The sequence below is a fragment of the Phaeoacremonium minimum genome (genome assembly GCF_000392275.1).
Source record: "Phaeoacremonium minimum UCRPA7 unplaced genomic scaffold PA7_03_scaffold_359, whole genome shotgun sequence".
In the NCBI taxonomy this organism is placed as follows: Eukaryota; Fungi; Ascomycota; class Sordariomycetes; order Togniniales; family Togniniaceae; genus Phaeoacremonium; species Phaeoacremonium minimum.
Window position 1 is genome coordinate 375,040 of NW_006921263.1, and position 23,492 is coordinate 398,531.

A 23,492-nucleotide genomic window follows, 5' to 3' on the forward strand; every position below is an offset into this window, starting at 1 on the left:
GGTTGTGGATGCTGATAATTAGCGACAGAGCTACCTTCTTCCCTCGAGACGAGCGAGACTTCCTGAAAACTTCGATCCTCCAGAGTCCCCACCTATCTTACATTCTCCCTTCTCACCTTTGAGCCCTGCATGTCATCTCTATCCCGACGGCCTAGTTGACATCAGATGGCTCAAAAAGCACCAGGAGCTTATACCGAGTGTCTTTGTATACTTGTATAGCCTGACGACGGACCCTACTCTGTCTACGCTTCATGATAACAAGATTAAGACTGATATAGGTGGCATCCGAAACGCGTTGTTACAGTCCGGCTATAAATCCCGTCTAGCTGTAATTATACTCGTGGATCAGACCTCGCCGTCGGCTGAAGGCGTACAAGAGCGATTGGATAACATTCGGAAGGGAGCAGGCTTGGACCCGAAGTCGTTCTTCTCCATTCCAACCCACAGTTCACAAGAAGATCTGGAAAGGATATCTGATAATGCATTGGTGACTATCTATGGGCAGGCCCTAGAGTACTACCGTGACCTAGGCAGGCATGCAAGGAAGAAGAGAGGCCGTGGAGTGGTACCGCAACCAACTGTTCCACCCACCTCAGGCACATCACAGACACTATCCCTTTTTGGCTGGAACGTCCGATATGATTTCAAGTCGGCCATCTTTGCCGAGTATAGACAAGAAATGGATGTCGCATTGAGGTCATATGAGCAAGCTTACGAAACATTACTCAGCGCTGAGATCCTTGAGGTCATTCCAAGCTGGAGTCTAAGGTGGAATGAGGCTAGACTTCTTTCTGATATCATCACCATCCGTTGCATACGCTGTCTTTTATGGAATGATCAGTATACGGCAGCCGTGAGGCGTTGGCAATCTCACCGCGAGCGTATAGCTGACTTCCTGGATAGGAGAGGCCGTGGAACGAATAATTATGGCTGGAAAGCCTGGGAAGCACGCTGGGCTATCGTAATGGCTGATCTGGTTGAGAAGATGGGCATTAACAACTTTGAGGCCTCAAACACTCTGCTCTTTATGCCACCAGAGAAACTTGTTATGGGCGAGCGTCTTCAACCATGGGAGCTTCTACATCACACAGGCTATTGGTATCGGTCGGCCGCTCGTCATACATTTGCCCGTCGACACTTTGCACGTGCAATTCCGGAGGATGACAGACGACCTCCTAGTATGTCTCCTGCATCACAAGTTGCTAGCAAGGCTTTCACATATGACACGTATATGTGCCCAGAACCATATGAAGAACTTCCTTTGGTTGGCCAATCTGGCGTAAATCACTCCCAAATGATTCTTAAATATCTTACGGCAGCTGAGTCCCGTTTTACTGAAAGGGGTCAGCGTCGTCTGGCAGCCGAGTTGTCCATGGAGTGCGCAAGAGAATATGCTTCGGTCAAGGACTGGCAAGGTGTGCTTCAACTTCTGCGTCCGCTCTGGGAAGACGGCTCGCTACGGGCGGAGGGGTGGTTGGATATTATTGAAGACCTCGCATGGACTCTGAGGGCAGCGGCAGCATTTACTGCACAAGCTGACATCGTCGTGCCCATTGATTGGGTTCTCCTTAATAAACGTAGGTCTTATCTATACTTGATATTTGTCTCAAGTCGGCCCTAACTTAATGGCGCAGAATTCACAAGGCGTCAGAACTGGCAGTATGACCTATCCAAGTCTCTTGACGGTTTAAATATCTCCAAGCAATACATCAAGACAACAGATGATCTGGTACCGTCCTTCCTCTCGACGTCGTTTCTATTCCGACATGAAGAAGGCAAAGCCGGCCAGACAGCTCAGGCGCAACTTTCTATATCCTCAAATGCATTCTCAGATTCGGCTGAAGTCGTCTTCCAGCGACTGAGCATCGACTTTGGCGGAAGCATAAAGCCTATAAGTATAGAACATGATTCGAGTCAGCATGGATCTTCTTTAGCACGCGGTCATGTGCTGCTTCAGTCAGTGAGTCTGAAGGAAGAAGGTTCGGAGTCTACTGATGAGACTGGTGAGAGCTCCGGCACTTTAAAGGGCTATGGAGACTTGGCCTTGGCCCCGGGGCAAACTATCGTATTGAATATGGCCATACCTTTGAGAGAGGCTGGTGATGCCAGAGCCATTTCACTTACATTTGTTGTAGACAACGATGCCTTTACACTGGAGCACACTATACAAGTTGCCACCTCTGGGACGGCGAATATATGGTTTGCTTCCTCGTCATCTAGAAAACGGATTGCAAGGACGCATCCGCACTCAATTCGGATTTTGCCTCGGCCGCCGAAGATGGAGATCAAGCCATTAAACCTAAGAGGTCAATATTACACTAACGAGCTTATCGAGCTTGCTTTCGATATTGTCAACGAGGAAGATGCGGATGCTCAGGTCAAACTTGACATTGTTGTACTAGGTGAAGATCCACCAAACTTCAGAGTGAAGGTCTCTGATAAGGACGAGAGCCGAGCGCTCGCAGATGGCGACGAGTCGAAGCTGCTGGCTATCCCACTCGATGTCCTCAAGAGTTCTGAGTCAAATCGTGTAAATATTTTCTTGACACCACTGGAACGAACGAGCGCATACACATTGACACTAAAGGCGCACTACAACCTTGTCACAGACCCAGCTACGCCAATCGTTCAAACTTCAGAGTTTCACCTCGACATTGCAAGCCCCTTTGAGGCGAACTATGATCTTTTCCCGAGCCTACATACGGATGCTTGGCCAAGTCTGTTCGATTACGAGGGCGTGCAAGGCTTCGACAATGACAGTCATGCTTCACAGCAACCTCGAGGTTTGTCCCAAGCATGGCGCCTCGCCACACACTATGCCTCTTTCGCTTCAGACGACCTCAAGGTTACAGACCTGGATATCGATGTCGCACCTGCTCATGGTGTCCGCTGCCACGTCACCAAACGAGAGAAGACTCCTGCAGAAGGCATATTGGTCAGCCCTAGTAAGATTCAGGATGCGGAATTCGAAGTAGTGGCACAGAAGTCTAGCCTAGATGACCGAAATCCTGTCAGCCTTGACGTGACTTTCCTAATCAAATGGACTCGCCTGGGGGAAGAAGAGGTCATCAACAGGACCATCTTGCCAGTGCCCCGATTGAATATCTTCGGCTCTGAGCCACGCGTATTGGCATCTGTCTCTTACACGATGAATGACCCGAGGCTTGTCCTGCTGCAAATCACGATCGAGAACCCATCAAATCACTTCCTCACATTTGGCCTGACGATGGACCCCAGTGAAGAGTTTGCCTTTTCTGGCTCCAAGCAGACGACTATGCATCTCTTGCCTCTCTCTCGTCGATCTACTGTTTATCGACTGCTTCCACTTGTGGAGGATGCTTGGGTCAAGGAAACCTGGATCAAGCCAACCCTAGTGGTGCGAGATAAATACTTCCAGAAAGTCCTGAGAGTAATCCCGACCGAGGGCATGAAGCTGGACAAGGACGGTTTTGTGGTTTATGTACCAGGAAAGCAGGATGTAGCGTCTCAATAAAGGGGGTGGCAAGGTGCTTGCCAGACATTATATAATGAGACACGAAACGACACATGATAGCTGAGCGACATGCATGCGATAGGCCAATAGATCATGGAGAGGTCATGCATACATGACGCTTTTGTCTTGCTCTTTACTGTACAGTATATTCCTATATCTTGGGTTTCGGTGCCGGAGCACCTGGAACTTTTACAGAGTTGATCATCGCTATCCAGTCGTCATCCAATGTTTGCTTCGACCTGTCATCTTTTCGTGCCCAGCGCTCGTACTCCTGCTGCTCCTCTCGCCACCTCTCTATTTCAGGGGCGATGAAGCTGGCGGCATGCTGGGCTAGTTTCGATGGGATTTCCATGGCCACCAGATGACCATACTCCTCAAAAACGACCATCTTCACCTTGCCAGACTTCACACCGCCACTGCCACCGATGCCGATCCCCGTCAGGTCCATCTTCTCTTTCCGCTGCTCCGGTCCACAAACATTACTCTTGCCTCCTACCAGCCATATCACAGGCGGTCGCAGGTTGGGGAGCTTTTCTGTTGTCAGCGCCGTCTCGGGTCTGTAGAAGGGGTAGTCCGGGTACGCGGCCAGCTCGGCGGGGTTGACGTCGGCCAGTTTGCTCGCGTCGAGCACGCGCTTGCCGTCGGCGCTGAGCCCCTGGAGCGTCGGCCGGTAGTAGGTGAAGACCTCGTGGTGCTTGGTCGTCGCGAGGGTGGCCTTGCCCTTCTCGTCTGGGTAGAGGGCCGTCGGGGTGTCGCGGAAGCCGTGGCGGACGAGGGCGTCGACGGCGCGGCGGTCCCAGGTGGCGTAGAACTTGTTGCGGCGGATGCCCTCGGCGGCGGCGTCGCGCGAGGGCCACAGGTCGCGGCGGAAGGCGGAGGGCCGCATGGACAGGAAGCCGTATACTGGCCCGGGGGTGTTGAACTTGGAGATGACGGGGTCGATCATGACCAGCGCGGTGAAGAGCCGCGGGTGCATGAGCGCCACGTTGGTCACGATGCAGCCGCCAAAGGAGTGGCCTGCGCCGATCAGGGGCCGGGGCATCTCGGACCGGAAGACGTTGGTCATGTGAAGGAGATCCCGGGCGTGGTCCATCCAGGAGGCTACATGCATCTTGTAAATGGTATGGTTCACGATGATCTATACAAGGCGATTTGACATACGGTCATTCCCGAGCTTGGATTCATTGAGAATGCCGCTCTGGCCTTGCCATGCGACATCTGCAATCCAGAAGCCGCGAAATCTTAGACCTTGCTTCCGGCCTTCTGTGACGAGATCCTCCCATAAGGGTTCGTATAATTCCTGTCCAGATATTTAGCTAGCTTGATCTCGCAAAGAGTGAAATGACACAACTGCTAGTACCTTTACGAAACCATTGGCGTGAGATGCGATGACCGTGATATCTCCTGGCTTTGGATTCAGATTGTCTCTAGGGATGTATTGCTTGACGGCCACTTTCAGAACTTCTTCCTGGGAATGGGCTGTAGCCCTTGCATACTCTCGGATATGCTGGGCATCAAAGACATGTTCCCGGACCTCAAATACGGAGGACATGGTGAGGTGTCGACACACAACAGAGCCTCTTCGGCAGGTTTCACAGTGCTGTCGATGCGGGGCGGGCAGCTTGTCAAGACGGATCCGCCGGTGGATGCGCCGTCGTGGCGAAAGACGTGAGAATTGCTATCGAGTCTATTATGTGAGAAGATGACCGTTTCCACTTAAACTTGAGCGATAAGAATCTACATCGCCAGGCTGGAAGAGTTGTATGGTGTTGAAAGGAGATGTAGTCGGCCGCGCAACTATCATCCGGCCGGAGACTCTACAAGCCGCCGCATCCTGAGGTCGCACCGGCAATTGACACGGGAGCCGAGGCTCGAGATCAATCCACCTCGGGCACCCGCAATGTTACTACTACCGCAACACCTGGCGCAACTGTGCAACTGGTGAAGTCGATGATCTGAAGTCTTACTGACAGTATAAGGTCAAAGATCTTGTAAAGTTATTTAGTGTAAGTGCTGACCATGCAAAGTCGAGACGCATGCCAAATCAGCATCGGGTCCATTTTATTCCCGTAGCAATCAATGAATTGTCTACGCCTCAAGACCTACATGGACTCAACACAAAACTACACTGCACATTATCCTGAGGAGAAATCCTAGGTATTTAGGTTGTGATAGTTTTTCCAGGATTACATGGTTTGATTGAATCCCTGGGTTCCTCACACATAATTTATTTTTCTCATACTTAGCTCTTCTGAGAGCTCGATGGTCAGGAAAGACATACCGTCATTCTACCAAGCCAAGGGGATTGAAGGATGATTTATCAAGGGCTAACGTTACCTGGGAACCCTGAGGAGCTGTAGGCAGGCAGCCAGGCAGACAAGCTGAATGCTTGGCCGGGGCTGGGGGGAGGCGGGACGGGGCGACTTTAAGTGCTTTCCCAGCTTCTGTAAGCTAATTACTGCATAGTAATGCCCACAGTAATGATGCGATGCGGGTCAGGTGATGAGCGTGGGGAAGTCGCGTCTCAATGCACTTTTGGCGTGCAAGTCGCCACCAAAAAGCGCGTCCTGCCTAAACAAGGCCGTGATTTCCCTACCACCACCACCACCCGCGCCCGTATCTTCCACGTTATTCCACGCCAACCCACTTACTTTCTTGCCTGAGATTGACGCCCAGCATAGCACGCCTTCGAGTCTGCGGCTGCCTCTTGCTGCCTGCTGTCTGCTGACCGATTTTCTTGACATCACGACCATCCATTTCAGAGACCATACTCATACTTGGGCCAACCCCCAGCTCGCCTTGGATCTCTCCCAATCGCGTCTCATTATACTGTTACTCCCTCTCTCCATCGTCCGGCAAGCATTTTCATGTAGAACTGTACCACAGCATTGCTTCCACCTGCTGTCTGCGTTGAAACTCGAGGTCCGCACTCAAGATGGCGGACCAGGCCGCTTCCTCTTCCAAGGCGCCGCTCTTTGGCCTCTGTGCCATGGCATTCGTGCCTGGCAAGCATCTGGCACAGAGCATTGTAGACGAGGTAGGTCTAGGTTGCACCTCGTCGTCGTGTACATATGTTGCTGTCTACTAACAGCACAATTGTCTAGATGGCCGACATGGTGAAAGAATATGGTGCCGAAGTCGTCGAGCGCAGATCCGACGGCACCCTCCCGGTTGCTCGCTGCACACATATCATTTCCAACTCGATCGACTTTCCAGAGTACAACGAGGCTATGGCCATGATGGTGCCTGTCGTCGCCCCTTCGTGGGTCACCACGTCACTCCACAAGGGAAAGCAGGCACAGGTCCGGCCTTACTCTCCTGACCCCAGGATGATCTTCTCCAGCGTCATTCTGACCTGCGCCGACATCCCCACCTCCGACAAAGAGGCCATCATTGGCGCCACACTTGCCATGGGAGGCATAGAATCCAAGGACCTCGGACGAATGACCACACATATATGCGCCCTCTCAATTGACCACCCAAAGTGTCGGCAGGCCCTTGAAAAGAATTTGAAGTGTAAAATAGTGCTTCCTCATTGGTAAGGCTTGATTGCATCCCGCAGCTTAACTCTATCTGACTGGTACAGGTTCGACGACTGCTTCAAGCTGGGGAAGAAGATTGATGAAGGCCCATATCTGTTGCCCGATCCTCAGATTTTGACCAAGGCACCAGGAGACCAGCTTGACATCCCTTCTAGCCAGCATCTAGAAGGTGCAACATCAGCCCGTCCCGATACTACGCTAGTGACCGCGGACTGCCAGACCCGATCTAGTGAAAAGCTGACAGTATTCAAAAACAAAAAGATCATGCTGTCTTGGGATCTTGCAATCACCAAGAGACTGCGAGATATCCTTGAAGAATTGGTCAAGAAGGGCGGCGGAGAAACAGTAGATGAAGTCGAAAATTGCGATTGGTTCGTCTGCCAATATCGCGATGGCGAACAATACATTCGGGCCGCACAAATGGGCAAGGATGTCGGCAATCTTGCCTGGATATATTATCTCATCATACATAACGAATGGACGTCTCCACTCAGATGTCTTCTGCATTATCCGATTCCTAAAGGGGGAATACCGGGATTCAAGGACCTTAAGATCACTCTCTCCAACTACGGAGGCGAAGCTCGTATCTACCTCGAAAACCTAGTTACCGCCGCCGGAGCGCAATACACAAAGACCATGAAAGCTGACAACACACATTTGATTACAGCTCGTAAGAACAGCGAGAAATGTGACGCTGCTCAGGACTGGAACATTCACATGGTCAACCACCTCTGGATCGAAGAAAGCTACGCAAAGTGCGAGCTCCTAAGTGTATCAAGTCCCAAATTTGTACACTTTCCTCCTCGCACCAACCTCGGTGAGATCATCGGACAAACCTTCTTCGACGAGTCCAGGCTTCGTGAGATGTATTATCCCGGTGGTGAGGAAGAGCTGGATGCTGCGGCACAGAGGAAACGGAAGATCCTAGAAGCGGCACAGGAAAATGCGTACAGCCATGGCCCGGCAGCAGGCGCGGCCATTGGACGGCAAGAGCATCAAGACTTTGATGTTTTGAGAGACGACGATGCGGAGTATTCTAAGAAAACAACGAAGCAATTCGGCGTGCCAGCTCCTCCAAAGCCTAACAAGCCGCTTGCCACACCGGCACGTGGGCGCCATGTCCGAACTGGCAAGGAGAATGACACTCCTTCCGTCTACTCCAGTGGCAGTCGAAGCGCGAAGGATAAGGCGTTGCACAAGCTTCAGGACCTTGCCCCTGATATTGCATTGTATGAGAAGGAACGAAAGCGAATGGCGAAGGACGGTCATGGTCCCTGGGGAGGAAAGCGGGCAGCTGACCAGATCGACAAAGAGAGGACTGCCGATAGAAGCTCCAGTCCTGCGCATGAGGAGCCAGAAGACACCGAAGAAGCCAGACGACCGGCCAAGCGGCAAAAGCCTTCGCTACCACCGGTAGAAATGAAGATTTGCCTCACAAGTTTCAAGCGATGGACTGGAGATAGGAATAAAGAGGATAACGATAGGGTAAGTTGATTATCTCATTAGTTATTGACTACATGCTAACCGTGTCTCAAGCGCAAACTTCGCAGTCTGGGCATCCAGATCGTCCAAGATAATATGCCATGTGATTATCTTGCGGCGCCACAAGTAGTGCGTACTATCAAATTCCTCCGTTGTCTCGCAAAAGGCCCAGAGGTCATCAACTCCACATTCGTCGAGGATTGCTTGTCCACCGGCAAGGTTCCTGCCATTGAAAAGTACAAACTGAAGGACAAAGCCAACGAGTCCAAGTTTGGCATCAACCTGGAGAAGTCGGTGAAGAGAGCGCGAGCAAATCAGGGCAAACTGTTGTGGAATATCCCTGTATATTGCACGGCCGATATCAAGAACGGCCCAGACAGCTTCAGAGCCATTGCAGAAGCGAATGGTGCCATATTCAAGGTGTATCGAGCAAGAAGTGGGACGACTATCCGGCCTACGAAGCCGGAAGAGGAGGACGGACCACCCGAACCCGTCTATCTGATCACATCAGGCTCTCCGTCGGAACGTCAGCTCTGGTCCAAGTTCGAGGACATGGCGAGACAGGGAAATATGGAGCCTCGGGTTGTTGCTAGTGACTGGCTGCTAGATGTCGCCATGAAGCAGGAAGTGGTCTTCAAGAAGTCACATCTTGCCAGCGAGTATTTTAAGAAGGCTTAAGGCATCCTGGCGCTTCTGTCTATGTCCCAAATATGTCTGTCTTTTTGCGCTGTCACATCATACGCGTCGGAGTTTTGGTCGGCATGGCGTCACTATTGTTGAGGAGGGTCTTGTCTGCTTTGGGCCCTGGTCATGCTCTAAGGTTGTCGGAGTTCTGATATGTAGTATAGATAGTCGTGAGGGAGAATGGCAACCCTGATTCATTTCAGAAGAACTTGACACCTTGTGAATCCTCCTGGCCAAAGATCTGGGCCTTGCCCCTCTTCACCAAGATGCTGAGCGCTTTCTGAAGCAGATCAGGGTCTAAGCCGTGGAACTCGGTGCCTCGCGTCGCCTCGCCCTCCGTCAGCTCGTACAGGGTCAGCACCGTGCCCTTCTGCGCCGTCTCGTCCACCCACGCCTCCACCAGCGCCGCCCACTCCTCAGGCGTGCGCCAGTAGATCCACACGACGTCGCCGGCCGTCGCGCCCGCCCCTCCGACGTACTCGGCGCGCCCGTCCTTGCGCATGAAGTCAATCACCTCGCGGACGTCGGCGAGCGCGAGCCGGCGGTCCAGCTTCTTGTTGTAGAAGAGCTCTTCGGCGGCGGCCGTGGACGACGGGGGTGCATCGCTGCCGTTGTTTGTGGTGGCGGTGGTGCTTGCGGCGAGGGTGACCGTGGCGGACGAGGCGGGCACGGAGGAGGAGAGAGAGAGCTTGAAGATGCGGTGGTGCTTGCAGTAGGCGAGGATGAGGGAGGACCACTTCAGGAGCTGCGCGTGGAGGGTTGTGAGGTTGGTCTGGCGAGTGAAGAAGGCGGGGAAGAAGTACTCCCGCGGGAAGTCGAATGGCGCGGGAGCTGTGGACGCCATGTTGCGAGGGCGGGAGCGTGGTTGTTGAGAAGGAGTGAAGTGAGGTTCGAATACTTGGCTTGTCAATACGCAATCATCGTATGTGGGGTTAAAATCTATGGTGGGGTCCCGAGGTGGTACATGTACTGGAGCTCTAGCTTTCACCCCAGTTCACACTACTGCATCGTGCTGATGGCAGCGTCCAAGGGGAACAGCCTTGACTTCAGCGAGCGCAGAGCTTATGATAGCTATCGATAGATTAATTGGCGAGTTTTCGTCAATAATTACAGTTTCGTCCATATATCTTACAGTTCCAGAAACTCCACAACAGTCTGATGAAAAAAGCTGGTCTGCTTATTTGAAGGGCTGAAGAAAAATACCCCGGTATGATCAGCTTGAGATACAGATTGTGCTTCAATCATTTTACAGCAACCGCTTCGTAGGCGGCCCTCCATTGCTCGGCAAGCCCACATCTCAGCTTCCGGAGTAAGCTCTGAGATTTCACTCTCCAGTGGTTTTGCATAATCATCGGCTTCTGCAAATGAAAGTTGCAGCAAGGAAAGGTCGGTGCCCATTTCCATATTACGCAAGGAAACTTGGAGATACTTCGGCCCAAAAAGGCGATGTTGCTGTGTTTGTGATTTCAACATATGTTCGTATAACCTTTCGAGATCAGAAGATAGGCTATCAATTTCTCTTTCCATTTCTGCTGAAGACTCGTAATTTGAAGACAGGTTCCCAGCCTGCTCACTACTAAGACCACCCATAGAAGTACCCCACATGCTGTTGATGTTATTTTGTCGACGGATCTCTTCCGAATCCCTGGATGAGCTCTCTCCATTGTTTGAAGGATGGTATTCAACGCGACTTTATCCGTGGTGTAAAATGTGTCATTGTGTGCGTCAGATATCGTGGCTTTCCTCTCGTTGATGCTACGAAAGTGGAGTGCATCAAAAATCAGATCGACATGGTTCAAGAGAGCGAACGATGACAAAACTAATGCAAGCCAAAACCACGAAAATGTCTTACCCATAAAAATATATCATATCTTCACAAGCTAACAACTTTAATACCAGTTGTTCCACAATGACACCCTCAACGGAATTACCTTCAGGGGAAAGGACATCCGCATCCAGTCTCAGAACGAGCGAATCTGCTGCCTCCTCGAAAGGTGGTGCGACTTCACCATCTCAGGACCATGATGTCGAAAGTCCGCCAGCGTAAGGCAAGTCGCCGAAAAATGTACAGAAGTGCTAAGACAGAGATTGGATTTTACAAAGGATCTGAAAACCTCTCATAGGACTTTCTTTGATTTTCTGCTCTATCCCATCGGGATCTTTGAAGTTTCGCGTCAGAATTCTAGCTAGCAGTGACACTGAAACTAACCGGAACATGATGGCGAGTTCATTTGCTGGCAGTATAATACTACCAACCTTGTTTTTATTTCTTTTTCTTCATAGATGTTGCATATCATGACAAAAGCAAGCAAGAAAGAGAGAATCCTAATTACGATCAAGAACGCGTGTATAACACTATCGCAATCGTCTGGATTTCCCTTGCCATGAAAGCCGTGAAGATATTTACTCGTCCCTTATTGTTATCTCACTGTTTCTTGACGGCGAAATAATTTGCCCCAAGCGCCTATCCTTAACAATAGTATATAATTGCATGTCTGCATTACAATCCTTTCTTACATCTTGCTCTTCACAGTCTAGTGGTATCAAGTTAGTGATACTGATACTGTTGCCCAGCTGCAATTGGGCAACAAATTAGAAGTAACTGGGTACTATGGCGTTCTTTAAAGCCAATCAAAAACAGCATCTTGTCTTACGAGACTAGAATAGCGGGCAAGATGTGAAGAACGGTTTGTGTGACCTCAATACCAAAAACAACAAGCCTTCGCAACATCATAATCAAGTCATCAATACACGCACTAATATGCATTTAGTCTCATATCTATCATTTTAGCCAATATGTGGCTTATCAATCTACAACTTTCAAGCTCGAAGCTATCATAGACATCTTGAGCCAAGAATGTCGCGGGCTGCAACAAAAGAGATGACGCGAGTCAAAGGAATTTGCATATTGCTTACTCGGAATTGATTTCGCATCTGGAGACAAGTTCTGACGAGGATATGGTTCAATTTAGTCTGATTTCAATTTATTAAATCATGCGCTAGACAGGAGGCCTCCGTGTGTTTTTAGAACAACATATACAAGAATTTGTTAAACAGAGTCTCGATGTGTCGCCCAATTCAACATAAACAAATAGTAAAGGCGATAATGGCAAACAATTGATTTACTCTTTCGTATCAATTGAAGTAGAATATCCTCTCTCTGTGCCTGAAGTCACCAGAGACATAACTTCCTTTGGGCCTTGGACACTGAGCGTTTCGCCCCACAGCCTCGAGCTCAGGCACTCGTCGCCGTCTTGCCACCGGTGCGTCTTTGTCGCCTTTCTTTCCTCATTTTCATGGTTGTCATAACAACAGGTATAGCAGCAATGACGCTGACGCCGGCGATGACCCATGCCAGAATCTCGATAATCTTGATCTCGTGGCACAGGCTCAGCCCACCAGAGACCTGGCTCTTGAACTCATCGACGCTGCTCGGTATGCCGTTGTTTTGGCACTCAACATATTGCCAGATCTGGTAAATGAGAACGCCAGATACGACCCAAAAGATAGTTGAGAGAACAACAAATATCTAGAGCATTATGTCAGTGGGTAGCTATTTTTGGAAAAATCTATGAGGAAAGGCATTGAACACCGACCATGTGCGCGAGATTAAGCTTGTTCTTGATGGGAAAGAAGTGAAGTCCGATATAAACGGACGACAGGAAAATCGCTCTGACGCAGCTAAAGATGAGAAAGCCCATACGGGCCTTCTCAGTGTTGGAGTACCATTTGTGTTTCTTTTGAAGATAGACGAAAGCGTCAATGGTAAAGCAGAGCTCTGCGACTGCTAGCGCAAAGATGATCCCAAACAAAATACTAAATTAGAAAGATTAGCATTCATACACAGAAATCTTGCGTAGGGAAAGCTAACGGAATATCCCAGGTCATGCGACGCCTATTATCGCTCTGGTTCTCCGGGTGTTCATGACGCCTATTAGTTTTTTTAAACATTATGAATGTGGCAGCAGCTAAAAATGAGAGGCAGGACTTGTGAATAAAAGGTGCGCAAAGTATTTTGTAACTAAAATTTATCGTATCATAGCAATTTTCCAATTCAAGTCTGTACTACTTATACCTAGAGCAAAAAAAGGTAAGAATCCAGTGTATAATATAGTGAAATAGAACGGTATGGCATAATGACGTCTCTTGGTGTATCCAATCATTGCTCCCTTTCCATCGTCATCGAGCTGCCAAGAAAAACTTGGCAGGAACCATGTGCAAGCCACAGCTAGCCGCCACTAACGGTATTAACTACGTATGGGGATCTGGGGATGTCACATACGCCACGCCCCTCCCTACAATTTACAATTCCTAGCCGAGCCGTCGCACGAGACCAAGCCCACCGCGGCAACCCTGCAACGATCTCCCGAGTGGAATTGGTGACGACCCGGTCACGCGCACGCGCTTGGTAGAGCTGTTTGTGGTCGTCCGATGATCTTGTGGTAAGTGGCATCTCAATCTTCTTTTATATGTAGGGACAATGTGCTCAGAAGCTTCCTTGAAGATCTTGTCCGGAGTGTGCCGGACCCATATGCAGGTGTAAGTCCCTCCTATCAACGATAAATAAAAAAGAGCATTAAATCGACGGACGGAAATATCATTAATTGCTTCCAGGTATCTTCATGCTCGTCATCATCTGTACAATCAGGCGAATCTATACGCCACCATAACAACCGTTATCAGAACAATATGCTTGTAGCAACCAACATGTACTCCAACAAGCCCGATGCAACCTGTTCCTTCTCGAAAGACGTTCAAACAACAAACTAACAGACAACAAGGGCTTTTCACATTTCAATCTTCTGGGTATCATCCTTCATCTCTTCACTATCAAGTTCCTTCAGAAGCTCATCTGCCACGAAGCCCTCGTAGTCCTCGAGGTTCTTCTGAACGTGCATCTTAAACTTGATCACTTCTTTGAGCAGCTTCATGATCTCCGTGTGGAGTTCCTCGCGAAGGGCATTGGCCTTGAGAGTCAGCTGCTCATACCTATAATTGGTCAGTGGGCATGTTTATTTCAGCATGCTCGCGAAACTCACTCGATATTTGTGGTCATTTCTCGTTGCTCCATTAGTTGAACTGATTCGGAGAGGTTGCCGCGCATCTTTGCAAGCTCCTTCTCCATCTTCTCAATCTGAGCATCGGAAGCCATGCGTTGTGTCGTGGTAACCTGAGTACTTGTCAACTTGTTATTTCCACGAGTATGAGACTTGTCAACGCTCACCTCTTTGGTCTTCTCGTGTTCTTCCTCAGCAGCGCGCACTTTGTGCTCGAGGGCCTCAACCTCGTTGCGCTTGTCCTCCATAGCCTCCTTAATGTTGTCGAGGAGCTCGTGGTCTTTCATCATCATGTCCATTGCCTGGCCTCGCCTCTCCGAGATCTCCTTCCTCAGACTGAGGAAAGCGTGCTTAACTTGACCTCGGAGATCGAGATTGAGGATGTGGGCAGGTTGGTAGCCCGTGACGGGATCTGCGAGAAGTCTCTCGTTCTCAAAGCCGTCGGCGTAAGAACCCTTGAGTTGGGACGCAGTGAAATTCGGCCCGTCATTGACTGTCACCCGCAGCTCGTAGTCCTTGCCCTTCGCGTTGACTGCAGTAGCAGGGATCAAGCCAATCTGGTAGGCCAACGTGTTGTATCTGTCAACCATACGCTCTAGATCATCCAGCTTCCTGCTCGCCTCGACCTCGTTTTCTGCGACCTTCTTTTTGACATCCTCGAGACGCTGCGCTGCAGACTCAATGCCTTTTTGTAGACGTTCCCGCTCAGAAGTCATGCGGTCAATATCCTGCATGCTGATACCTTGGTCGTCCACGGCTTTTTGAAGTCCTCTTCGCTCGTCCTCGGCGTCTTTCAGCTCCTGCAACAGCTTGTCAAGCTCTTCTTGCAGCACGTGGATGCGGGTCTCGTATTTCTCTGATCTCTGCATGGCCAATGTGTTGTACTCCTCGAATTTGATTTTGTCCTCCTCCATTATCTTGAAATGATCGTCAAGAACAGCTGGGTTTGGCGTTGACTTTTCAAGATCTTCAATCTCTTTTAGCAACCGAGCATTCTCACCCTCCAAAATTTCCAGCTCCTGAAGATATTTGGAGTTGGATCTCTCGAAAGCCTTGGTCATAGCCTCCACATGGGGTGCCAGGACTTGGTCAGCCTCGTCATCGGCGGCATCATCATCCATAGCAAGCCAATCCCTATATGCCTTACTGAGAAAGTCGAATATGATGTGATCACCGGAAACATCGACTCCCGCCTCCTGGCAGGCATCGTCGTAGCGGTGCGTCATGTAGGCGTCCAACATCTGTGCTAACTGCATCATCCAGTGCAACAAACCCAAGAATGTGCTCCAGTTTTGACCACCGACAGCAGAAATCTGGCTTTTTGTGATACTCTTCTCGTAGGGGTACCGTAGCTGCTTTAGAAGAGGAGGCACCTCCTGGTCGATGTTGCGTTGGAATTTATAGCTAGGATCGATGCGGTGATATAGCCATTGGAACATGTAGTTGAAATCCTTTTGTGTCGGTGATTTGACGATATTCTGTGACAACATATGCTTCATCTCCATCTCGAAGTTGTGCGCCACCAAGTAGTCGAGGAGTTCCTGCCCAATCCGAGTCTGGTAAGCGCGGTCCTTCAAAGGTCGCGGGTCTCGTGGAACTCCAGCTGGTTGCGGCGCTTGTTGAAAGAAACTCTGGTGGCCGCCCATATGACCAGGCGTTGTTGATGAACGCGCCCTGTATACACTGCTCCTCCGCTCGCCGTCGGTGGATGCTCGCCCAGGTATCGCACCAGGCGTGTAGTTCCTCAGACCTGTCGCACTGTTTGGTGCGAGGGATGTGCGCTTTACGGACGAAAGTCCAAGGTCTGCGAGATTTGTTCCGGACGATGAGCGCTGGAAGAGTGGTTGCGGCGGTCGCGACATAGCGAGGGATTGTCTAGATCCCGACATAGAGCGTCCATGACCGACGGAGTACTGTCCTCCAGACGTCGAGTTGGAGCGCTTCATCGCTGATGGCGGTTGGGGTATTGCCGAGTTGTAGTTGAGATTCCCAAGAGTCTGCGCATCGTGTCAGTTAGCATAGTCTCTTTATGATATTCATTAATGGCGGCGCGACATACCTCCCTTGGCCTGCGGACACTCCACAGGCCGGTCTCCTGTGACATGATACTGGGGTTTGACGGTCGCAATGATTTCCAGAACGGTCTCTCGCCCAGGAAAACGCACACGCTCTCGAATGGTCTGGATTTAGCTTTGCGATAGAAGTCGTGTGCAAGTGTTGGTGATGATTCCTTGGAGGGGAACTTTTGGTGTGGCTTAGGTTGCTGGTGCAGAAGTAAACAAACCCCCCGAGTAAACAGGGACGGCGCTAATATGACTAGCGCCCTCTGTTTTAGGCCCACCCCAGTGCACTCTCTTGGCAGCCGCTTCCAAGGCACGGGCCACCTTTTGGAGCCTCGGTCCAAACCGGCCTCTTCAATTCCTGGGGTCGTCACAAGCCGTCCATTCATCCAGTCTGATTGTGATTTCGTCCTCTTCTCCACGCGACCTTATCGACGAGATTGCATATCGCTTCCTCGCATCGACTCTTGCGATGGTATAGGCATATACAGGGCCTTTAGACAATATGCCTATTCGCGAGGACCTTGTGGCCTCTGCGGTAAGTTTACTGACCTACTCGATTATGTGAGCGCATACTGACCTTATCGTAGGCCCAATGTGAGTCGCCGACTTCGACGCCTCGCGATTCGCTGGTAGCCCGTCGCTGACCTCTATGTGTAGTCCTCAAAGATCCAAGTGTGGCATCATCACCGATCGAGAACCGAATTGCCTTCCTGCAAGCGAAGAACCTCACCCAGGAGGAAGTCCAAGCTGCATTAGCGCGCGCTGAAGGCCAACAGGCGCCTACTTATCCCTCAACCATCGCTCCGCCAACAGGCGCGCAACAGTACTATGGCTCCTATCCCCCATATGGCTGGCAACCGCCGCCGCCGGAGGTTCCTAGGAGAGATTGGAGGGACTGGTTCATCATGGCGACAGTCGTCGGAGGTGTGGGATATGGCTTATATGCTCTTGGCAAGGTGAGAGGTCCACGATGAGGTAATAGGACTCTTTCGCTAATAGCTTCAAGCGATATGTGTATCCGCTCGTTGCGCCGCCAACTCCAGAGAGACTAGAGCAGGATAAGAAGTCCGTCGATGAGGAGTACGAGAAGGCTTTCGCTCTGGTTGAACAATTGGCGAAGGATACCGAAGCCCTCAAGGCCGCGGAACAGGAGCGAACCGAGCGCCTCGATAGCGCCCTTTCCGAACTTGAGACACTCATGGGCGAGCTGAAGTCTGCAAACCGAAGAAGAGATGATGATACCGATAGAGTGCGAAATGACGTACAGGGACTTAAAGATTTGATCCCGAAGGCCCTGACCTCACAGCAGGAAGCCACGGACAACAGACTTCGCGAGGTCAACGCAGAGCTCAAGAGCCTGAAGACGTTGATCACTCAGAGAATGAACCCTACAGCAACATCTACCAGCGTCAATAACTACCTACGACCATCCAACGGAAATGCTACGCCCTCTGCAACGACGCCCTCTCCTGCTCCGCTAGCGGCGACTGTGACAGACGAGAACACGAATGGCACGAATGGCACCAACGGCCAGACTACAGAGGAGCCTAAGCCAAGTGGCTACCAAGATTATGTATCCAGCTTGGGCCGCAGCTCGCCTTTCGGTACTGGCGCTCCAGCCTCAACTGCTAGCATCCCTGCGTGGCAGAGAGCCATGGCAACCAAGAGTGCAGCCTCATCGTCGGCTGCGAATGGCACTGAGACGAGCGGAAGTGCACAGCAGGAAGCGAGCGGCAGCTCCTAAGAATTTTTAGGGAGAAGACACTGCATTGGAAGGGCAATGTATTTGATTGTGGATGTATCATAATACAAAGAGACAACCCCTAGTCAAAGGCGTCAAACAGGTTAGGCTAGGCTTTACGGAGCAAATTTATTGATTACTTTTGCAGACTCACAGTGGTGGTGTCTTTTCGAGTTGAACGGAGTCTTCCTGTTTATGTACCATCTCGCACCTTTCATCCGGCTCTCTATCAGCTCATGGCCAAGTATTTGATCAATAAAATATTCGAGCACTGACTAGAATTGCATCTTAAGCGTAAACGCCTGCTAGTAGCAAATTCCTATCTCCTAGAAAACGCTTCGTGAAGGAGATTGCCTCAGGACACCAGCAGTCTTCCAAGTGCTACTAAATGTAGGTCATTCTCACAGTAGAAGACTGTCGGACACCAAGAACAACCCGTCCCGCTAATGGAGGGACGCCCAGCACCTAGGGGTAGGCCATCTTAGATTGATCTGCCCTATCGCAAGCCTGCATCCAACTTTATTCTCAGCAGCCGAGGCACATTGTTTCGCCCCAAAAAATCAAAGACATCAACACAGTGGGGTGGTAATGCGTCCCTGAGTCCTGACACATTTCGTCATGGCCCCTCGGTGGTCACGTCTGCCGGTCTCATTGCTCCGTGAATACTAAGCGTCGCCCGGCGCATTCTTGACCAATCTGAGGACCACTTTGCGATGCTACAACGTTTTGTAACCTGCTGGCATTTCAGCTTGCTCTTCAATCTTCTTTCTCTTCAGCTTTAGGTTCATTTGTTCGTATTCAAGCGCCTTTTAATATCCGTACAAAACTGTTTGGACTTGTTCATTCTCATTGCAGCAGCCTTCGTCTGCTGCTCTGTCTACTGTGATTAGATACTTCTGCCAAACATCGGTCAACCCGGCATTATGTCTAACGAAAAACTCGACCTCGTCTGGGAGCTGCTCCCCAAGATCCCAATGATAACAAAGGTGGCCGTCTCACATCTTTTCTCGATGTCGGAACAGTCCAAGTACATGGATCTAAAAACCGAGCTAATAGTGAACACAATCCGGGCTTTCCTGAACCCGTCACACCCCAAGAGCATAACCGCAACGCAGAAGATCGTAAACAAAGATCCGGGTATCAAGGGAAGGATATGGGTTAGCACTTATGCTGCCCCGGTGCCACCAGAAACGAGCATAAGAGACGCTCTTATCAATGCGATTGACAGCTTGCGGCATGGAGACATGCTTACTCTGGAGTTCCAGTTGCCAGATATCGTTTCGGTTGAGGCGGAATGGACTGGCTATCGGGCTGATGCGACTTCGGAATCAAGTCTTCCCTCCATCTCGGAGAAGGAGAAGTACGACGAAATGATGAAGGAAGTTAAGAATCCCACGACGCTGTTGTACCTGCACGGCGGTGCATATTGGCTTATGGATCCGGCAACTCATAGGGACACAACAAAGAAGCTGGCTAAGCTGACGAACGGCCGATGCTACTCGGTGAGATACCGACTGGCTCCGCAACATCCCTTTCCGGCTGCACTACTGGATGCGTTGGTCTCCTACTTGACGCTGCTGTATCCTCCGCCTGGAGCATTTCACACAGCAGTCAAGCCAGAGCATATATTATTCTCGGGTGACAGGTGAGTCCCTTCATCAACCCGCTCATCTGACTGTCAATTTACTGACATAACCTTAGCGCCGGGGGAAATCTCAGTCTTGCATTGCTGCAGTTAGTGCTAGAACTCCGACGGCAAAACGTCAAGATCACCTGGTTTGGCGAAGAACGTGACATTCCCCTACCAGCGGGCGTCACAACTGTTTCGCCATGGATAGACATGACGCACAGCTCGCCCTCCTGCGAGTCCAATGCCGATTTTGACTACTTGCCTTCGTTGTCGGGCCTCGACACGCTACAGTTGCCCAAGTGCCCAGCTTGGCCTACAGACCCCCCGAGGAAAGCGCTTTACGTCGCCGACTCTCTCATTACACACCCTCTAGTGACACTCCTTATGGCGCAGAGCTGGGAAGGTGCGCCGCCGGTATATGTTTGCACAGGATGGGAGCTGTTATCCGATGAAGACAAATTAATCGCGAGGAAGCTACATCAAGACGGAGTGCGTGTTGTGTTTGAAGAGTACGAAGGGATGCCTCATTGTTTTGCTATGATATTTCCCAAGAATCCCGGGTCCAAGAGATGTATAGAGGGCTGGATAGGCTTCATCGAGAAGGCCGTGACGGATCCTAGTAGCATTGCCTCGAAATTCACGAGCGTAAAAGCGAAGACGGTAGAGGAGATCGATCTTGAGCCTGAAAAGCTAGGGCCATACGCGGAGCAGGAGATGAAGAGGAGGATATATGAGAAGGCTGGCATCAATGTACCAGCTCAGAGTGCGGGAGATAGCATTGCGAAGTTATGATAAAGGGTCTCAAAATTGAGAACATGAGATGTAATTTTAGGAGAAATGACGTGGCATGCTCATAATCATTCAGGCTGGTGGACAGCGGTAGTGCACATATTCCCAAGACTTAGAAGGACTTCATAAGGCATGCTACACATTGATGATCACAGATACTCGAGAAGTTTATCAGGCATCTTAAGCAGGCCAACAATGGGTCTCCATCTGTTATGCACAGGAAATTATTGTATTGTATCTCACGGATCTTGACTATGTCTAGACTTGGCACCGGGATCATCTCGCCTAGCATCTTCAGGTGGGGGACCTTCTCCGGGCATTTTCTTAGCGCACGGGCGACGTTGAAATCTTCCACTACCCGACTTCACCGGATGAGACTAACAATCAGAGAAACGAGTGTGAAACGACGCTGAAAGGCAATTGGCAGCCAATTGGTCTGGGGCAGGGCAGCAGACGATATGGAGCGCCATCGCAAGGCCGTGACGAAGATCGCCGCGTCGGTCAAGCAGTTCTTCGACCGCAAGGAAGCGTACCGGATTTTCCACGGAAGCACCAACAGCACGCGACCCGGCCGGCGCCCGGGCACCCGGGTCGTGGATATCAGCGCACTATCCAATGTTCTTGAGGTCAATCCGCAGACGAGGACAGCGCTCGTCGAGCCCAATGTTCCTATGGACAGGCTCGTCGAGCACACACTCAAGCATGGCCTCGTCCCTCCCGTCGTTATGGAATTCCCCGGCATCACTGCTGGCGGTGGGTACGCGGGCACGGCTGGTGAAAGCAGCAGTTTCAAGCATGGGTTCTTCGACGACACTGTCCAGAGTATCGAGATGATTCTTGCAGACGGCGAGGTCGTGACGGCGTCGCGCGATCAGAAGCCGGAGCTCTTCACCGGCGCGGCCGGAGCTGTCGGCACCTTGGGTGTCACTACGCTCCTTGAACTCCAGCTTATGAAGGCAAAGCCTTTCGTGCGAACCACCTATAGACGCACACATAGTGTCGCCGAGGCAGTGGCTACTGTGCAGGAGGAGGTGGCTCGTCCGGGCAACGACTACGTAGATGGTATCCTGTTTAGCAAGGACCATGGCGTGGTCATCACGGGTAGTCTCACTGAAAGCAAGCCCGATGACGCCAAACCACAGACTTTTAGTGGCGCATGGGATCCTTGGTTTTACCTGCATGTGAAAGACCGGACACGCGACGTGTCCGCGGGCGGCGCCGCACCTACAGATTATATCCCGTTGGCCGAATACCTCTTCAGATACGATAGGGGAGGGTTTTGGGTTGGTACCGCCGCATATCAATACTTCAAATTGGTGCCGTTCAATCGCTTCACGCGCTGGTTCCTCGACGACTTCCTGCATACGCGCATGATGTACCGGGCTTTACATGGCAGCGGCGAGAGCGCACGTTTCGTCGTGCAAGACCTTGCCATGCCGTTTGAGACGACGGAGCGGTTCGTTGATTACACGGCCGAGGAGTTCGGCATTTGGCCGCTCTGGCTCTGTCCACTCCGCCGAAGGGCTCCCCCAACCTTCCATCCATTCACAACACCGCCTTCTACTGAGGCGACGAAGACGGAAACACCAGAGATGATGCTCAACGTCGGACTATGGGGCTGGGGTCCTGCGAAACCTGATGAGTTTATCGCAAAGAACAAAGGGCTTGAAGCAAAGCTGCGAGAGCTAGGAGGTATGAAGTGGCTCTACGCCCATACTTACTATGACCAGGATAAATTCTGGGATATGTATGAGGGACGAGGCTGGTATGATGAGCTGCGCACGAAATACCACGCCACATCATTGCCGACTGTGTATGATAAGGTCAAGGTGGATGAGGCGGTGTCTCAGCGTAAGCGCCACTGGTTAAAGTCGATACCACCGATCGGTGGTTTGTATGGTATCTGGAAAAGCATACAGAGCAAAGACTATCTGTTGCATAGAAATTCGACCTGGAAGTACAAGGGAGGGTCATAGGTATTACAACGCGGTTGGGACCTCTCAGATAGCGATTTGTAATTGATAAGGAATATAATATTAGACTAATTCCCAAACAGATATATAGACACAATGAACAGCATGTCACGCAGGCAGGAATGTGTAGTAGGAATTCCTCATTAATTGGGCTATGATGTTTGATAAGACGGGAACCTTGAACCCTGGCTACGGTGGATATTGCTAAAACGTCTACGAGCGAACATTAGAATGATCTGTTGTATGGCCCGAAAGCTGTCTTGTCCTCACTCATCCTGATCCCCCCAACCTAGCCTGTGGCATTTTTTCAGTCGCTTCTGGGGCCCTACTCAGGCACTACTCGGGACAGCTTAGCATAGGGGAGTCTTGCCCGAGAGAAGGACCTTCCTGGTGGTGCTTGCTGGGGAAGAGGGTGTCTCACGAACAAGCAAGTCGGCCGACAGTTGATCATAGATCAGGCCTTCTCGCGGCAAACCAAAGCGATGATCTCCTCAATTAAAAAAAAAGAAGAATAAAAACAATGCTCCAACCTGACAATGCTGAAGCCTCCTGCTGGCGGAGAACGAGGAAAAACTAATTTTCTCCCGGACCCAGGAGTCGAACCTGGAGCTGCGGCCCTCCAAGGAGGCCTGAGTTTACACCCAAGTGCCCTTCGCCATGTTGCCATTACACCAGTCCGGATTTTTTAGGATATTTCAGCAAATATTGGAATCATAAGGATAGTCTGATGTTTATTTGGCATGGATAGTTAGTAGCTAGCTGTGTGCCATGTGTGGCTACCTTAGGGTCAGCCTCGTATGGAAGAGGGTAAATTAAGGTTTGCGCATCAAATTTCAGAAGACGAATATGACTTTACCCTGCCAGGGTGTAGCAAACGCCAGTGAATGGGAAGTCACCAGTACTTGAAACGACTCTATCGACAACAATAGCCTAGACAATGACCCTAATGATGGCTGTGACGGATTCAAATGGTGCATCCATCGAATACATCGAAGCTATCACTGAACTTGGCGCAATGCAACAAGTATTTATGCAAGC

General features: G+C 50.7%; 8 protein-coding genes across 8 annotated transcripts; 4 read left to right on the forward strand and 4 right to left on the reverse strand.

Annotated features, from left to right (window-relative positions):
* Positions 1 to 2,278: 2,278 nt before the first annotated feature.
* Positions 2,279 to 3,493, forward strand: UCRPA7_4678 (putative trafficking protein particle complex subunit 11 protein; the record flags this gene model as incomplete). The annotated part of the gene is made up of 1 exon (XM_007917229.1): positions 2,279 to 3,493. The coding sequence occupies one exon, from the start codon at positions 2,279 to 2,281 to the stop codon at positions 3,491 to 3,493; it is 1,215 nt and encodes a 404-aa protein (XP_007915420.1).
* A 151-nt stretch (positions 3,494 to 3,644) lies between these two features.
* On the reverse strand, positions 3,645 to 5,045 carry UCRPA7_4679 (putative toxin biosynthesis protein; the record flags this gene model as incomplete). Its single annotated transcript, XM_007917230.1, has 3 exons — positions 3,645 to 4,594; positions 4,655 to 4,793; positions 4,854 to 5,045. The coding sequence occupies 3 exons, from the start codon at positions 5,043 to 5,045 to the stop codon at positions 3,645 to 3,647; spliced, it is 1,281 nt and encodes a 426-aa protein (XP_007915421.1).
* A 1,383-nt stretch (positions 5,046 to 6,428) lies between these two features.
* UCRPA7_4680 (putative brct domain-containing protein) lies at positions 6,429 to 9,195 on the forward strand (the record flags this gene model as incomplete). The annotated part of the gene is made up of 4 exons (XM_007917231.1): positions 6,429 to 6,530; positions 6,598 to 7,031; positions 7,080 to 8,520; positions 8,572 to 9,195. The coding sequence occupies 4 exons, from the start codon at positions 6,429 to 6,431 to the stop codon at positions 9,193 to 9,195; spliced, it is 2,601 nt and encodes an 866-aa protein (XP_007915422.1).
* A 205-nt stretch (positions 9,196 to 9,400) lies between these two features.
* UCRPA7_4681 (putative vacuolar protein-sorting-associated protein 25 protein) lies at positions 9,401 to 10,045 on the reverse strand (the record flags this gene model as incomplete). Its single annotated transcript, XM_007917232.1, has 1 exon — positions 9,401 to 10,045. The coding sequence occupies one exon, from the start codon at positions 10,043 to 10,045 to the stop codon at positions 9,401 to 9,403; it is 645 nt and encodes a 214-aa protein (XP_007915423.1).
* Positions 10,046 to 12,436: 2,391 nt separating this feature from the next.
* UCRPA7_4682 (hypothetical protein) lies at positions 12,437 to 12,902 on the reverse strand (the record flags this gene model as incomplete). Its single annotated transcript, XM_007917233.1, has 2 exons — positions 12,437 to 12,730; positions 12,798 to 12,902. The coding sequence occupies 2 exons, from the start codon at positions 12,900 to 12,902 to the stop codon at positions 12,437 to 12,439; spliced, it is 399 nt and encodes a 132-aa protein (XP_007915424.1).
* A 1,086-nt stretch (positions 12,903 to 13,988) lies between these two features.
* On the reverse strand, positions 13,989 to 15,904 carry UCRPA7_4683 (putative hec ndc80p family protein; the record flags this gene model as incomplete). The annotated part of the gene is made up of 3 exons (XM_007917234.1): positions 13,989 to 14,190; positions 14,241 to 14,371; positions 14,426 to 15,904. 3 exons carry the CDS (start codon positions 15,902 to 15,904, stop codon positions 13,989 to 13,991), a joined length of 1,812 nt encoding a protein of 603 aa, XP_007915425.1.
* A 919-nt stretch (positions 15,905 to 16,823) lies between these two features.
* On the forward strand, positions 16,824 to 18,065 carry UCRPA7_4684 (putative peroxisomal membrane anchor protein; the record flags this gene model as incomplete). The annotated part of the gene is made up of 4 exons (XM_007917235.1): positions 16,824 to 16,856; positions 16,909 to 16,915; positions 16,979 to 17,277; positions 17,328 to 18,065. The coding sequence occupies 4 exons, from the start codon at positions 16,824 to 16,826 to the stop codon at positions 18,063 to 18,065; spliced, it is 1,077 nt and encodes a 358-aa protein (XP_007915426.1).
* A 2,874-nt stretch (positions 18,066 to 20,939) lies between these two features.
* On the forward strand, positions 20,940 to 22,457 carry UCRPA7_4685 (putative fad binding domain-containing protein; the record flags this gene model as incomplete). Its single annotated transcript, XM_007917236.1, has 1 exon — positions 20,940 to 22,457. The coding sequence occupies one exon, from the start codon at positions 20,940 to 20,942 to the stop codon at positions 22,455 to 22,457; it is 1,518 nt and encodes a 505-aa protein (XP_007915427.1).
* Between the last annotated feature and the right edge of the window lie 1,035 nt (positions 22,458 to 23,492).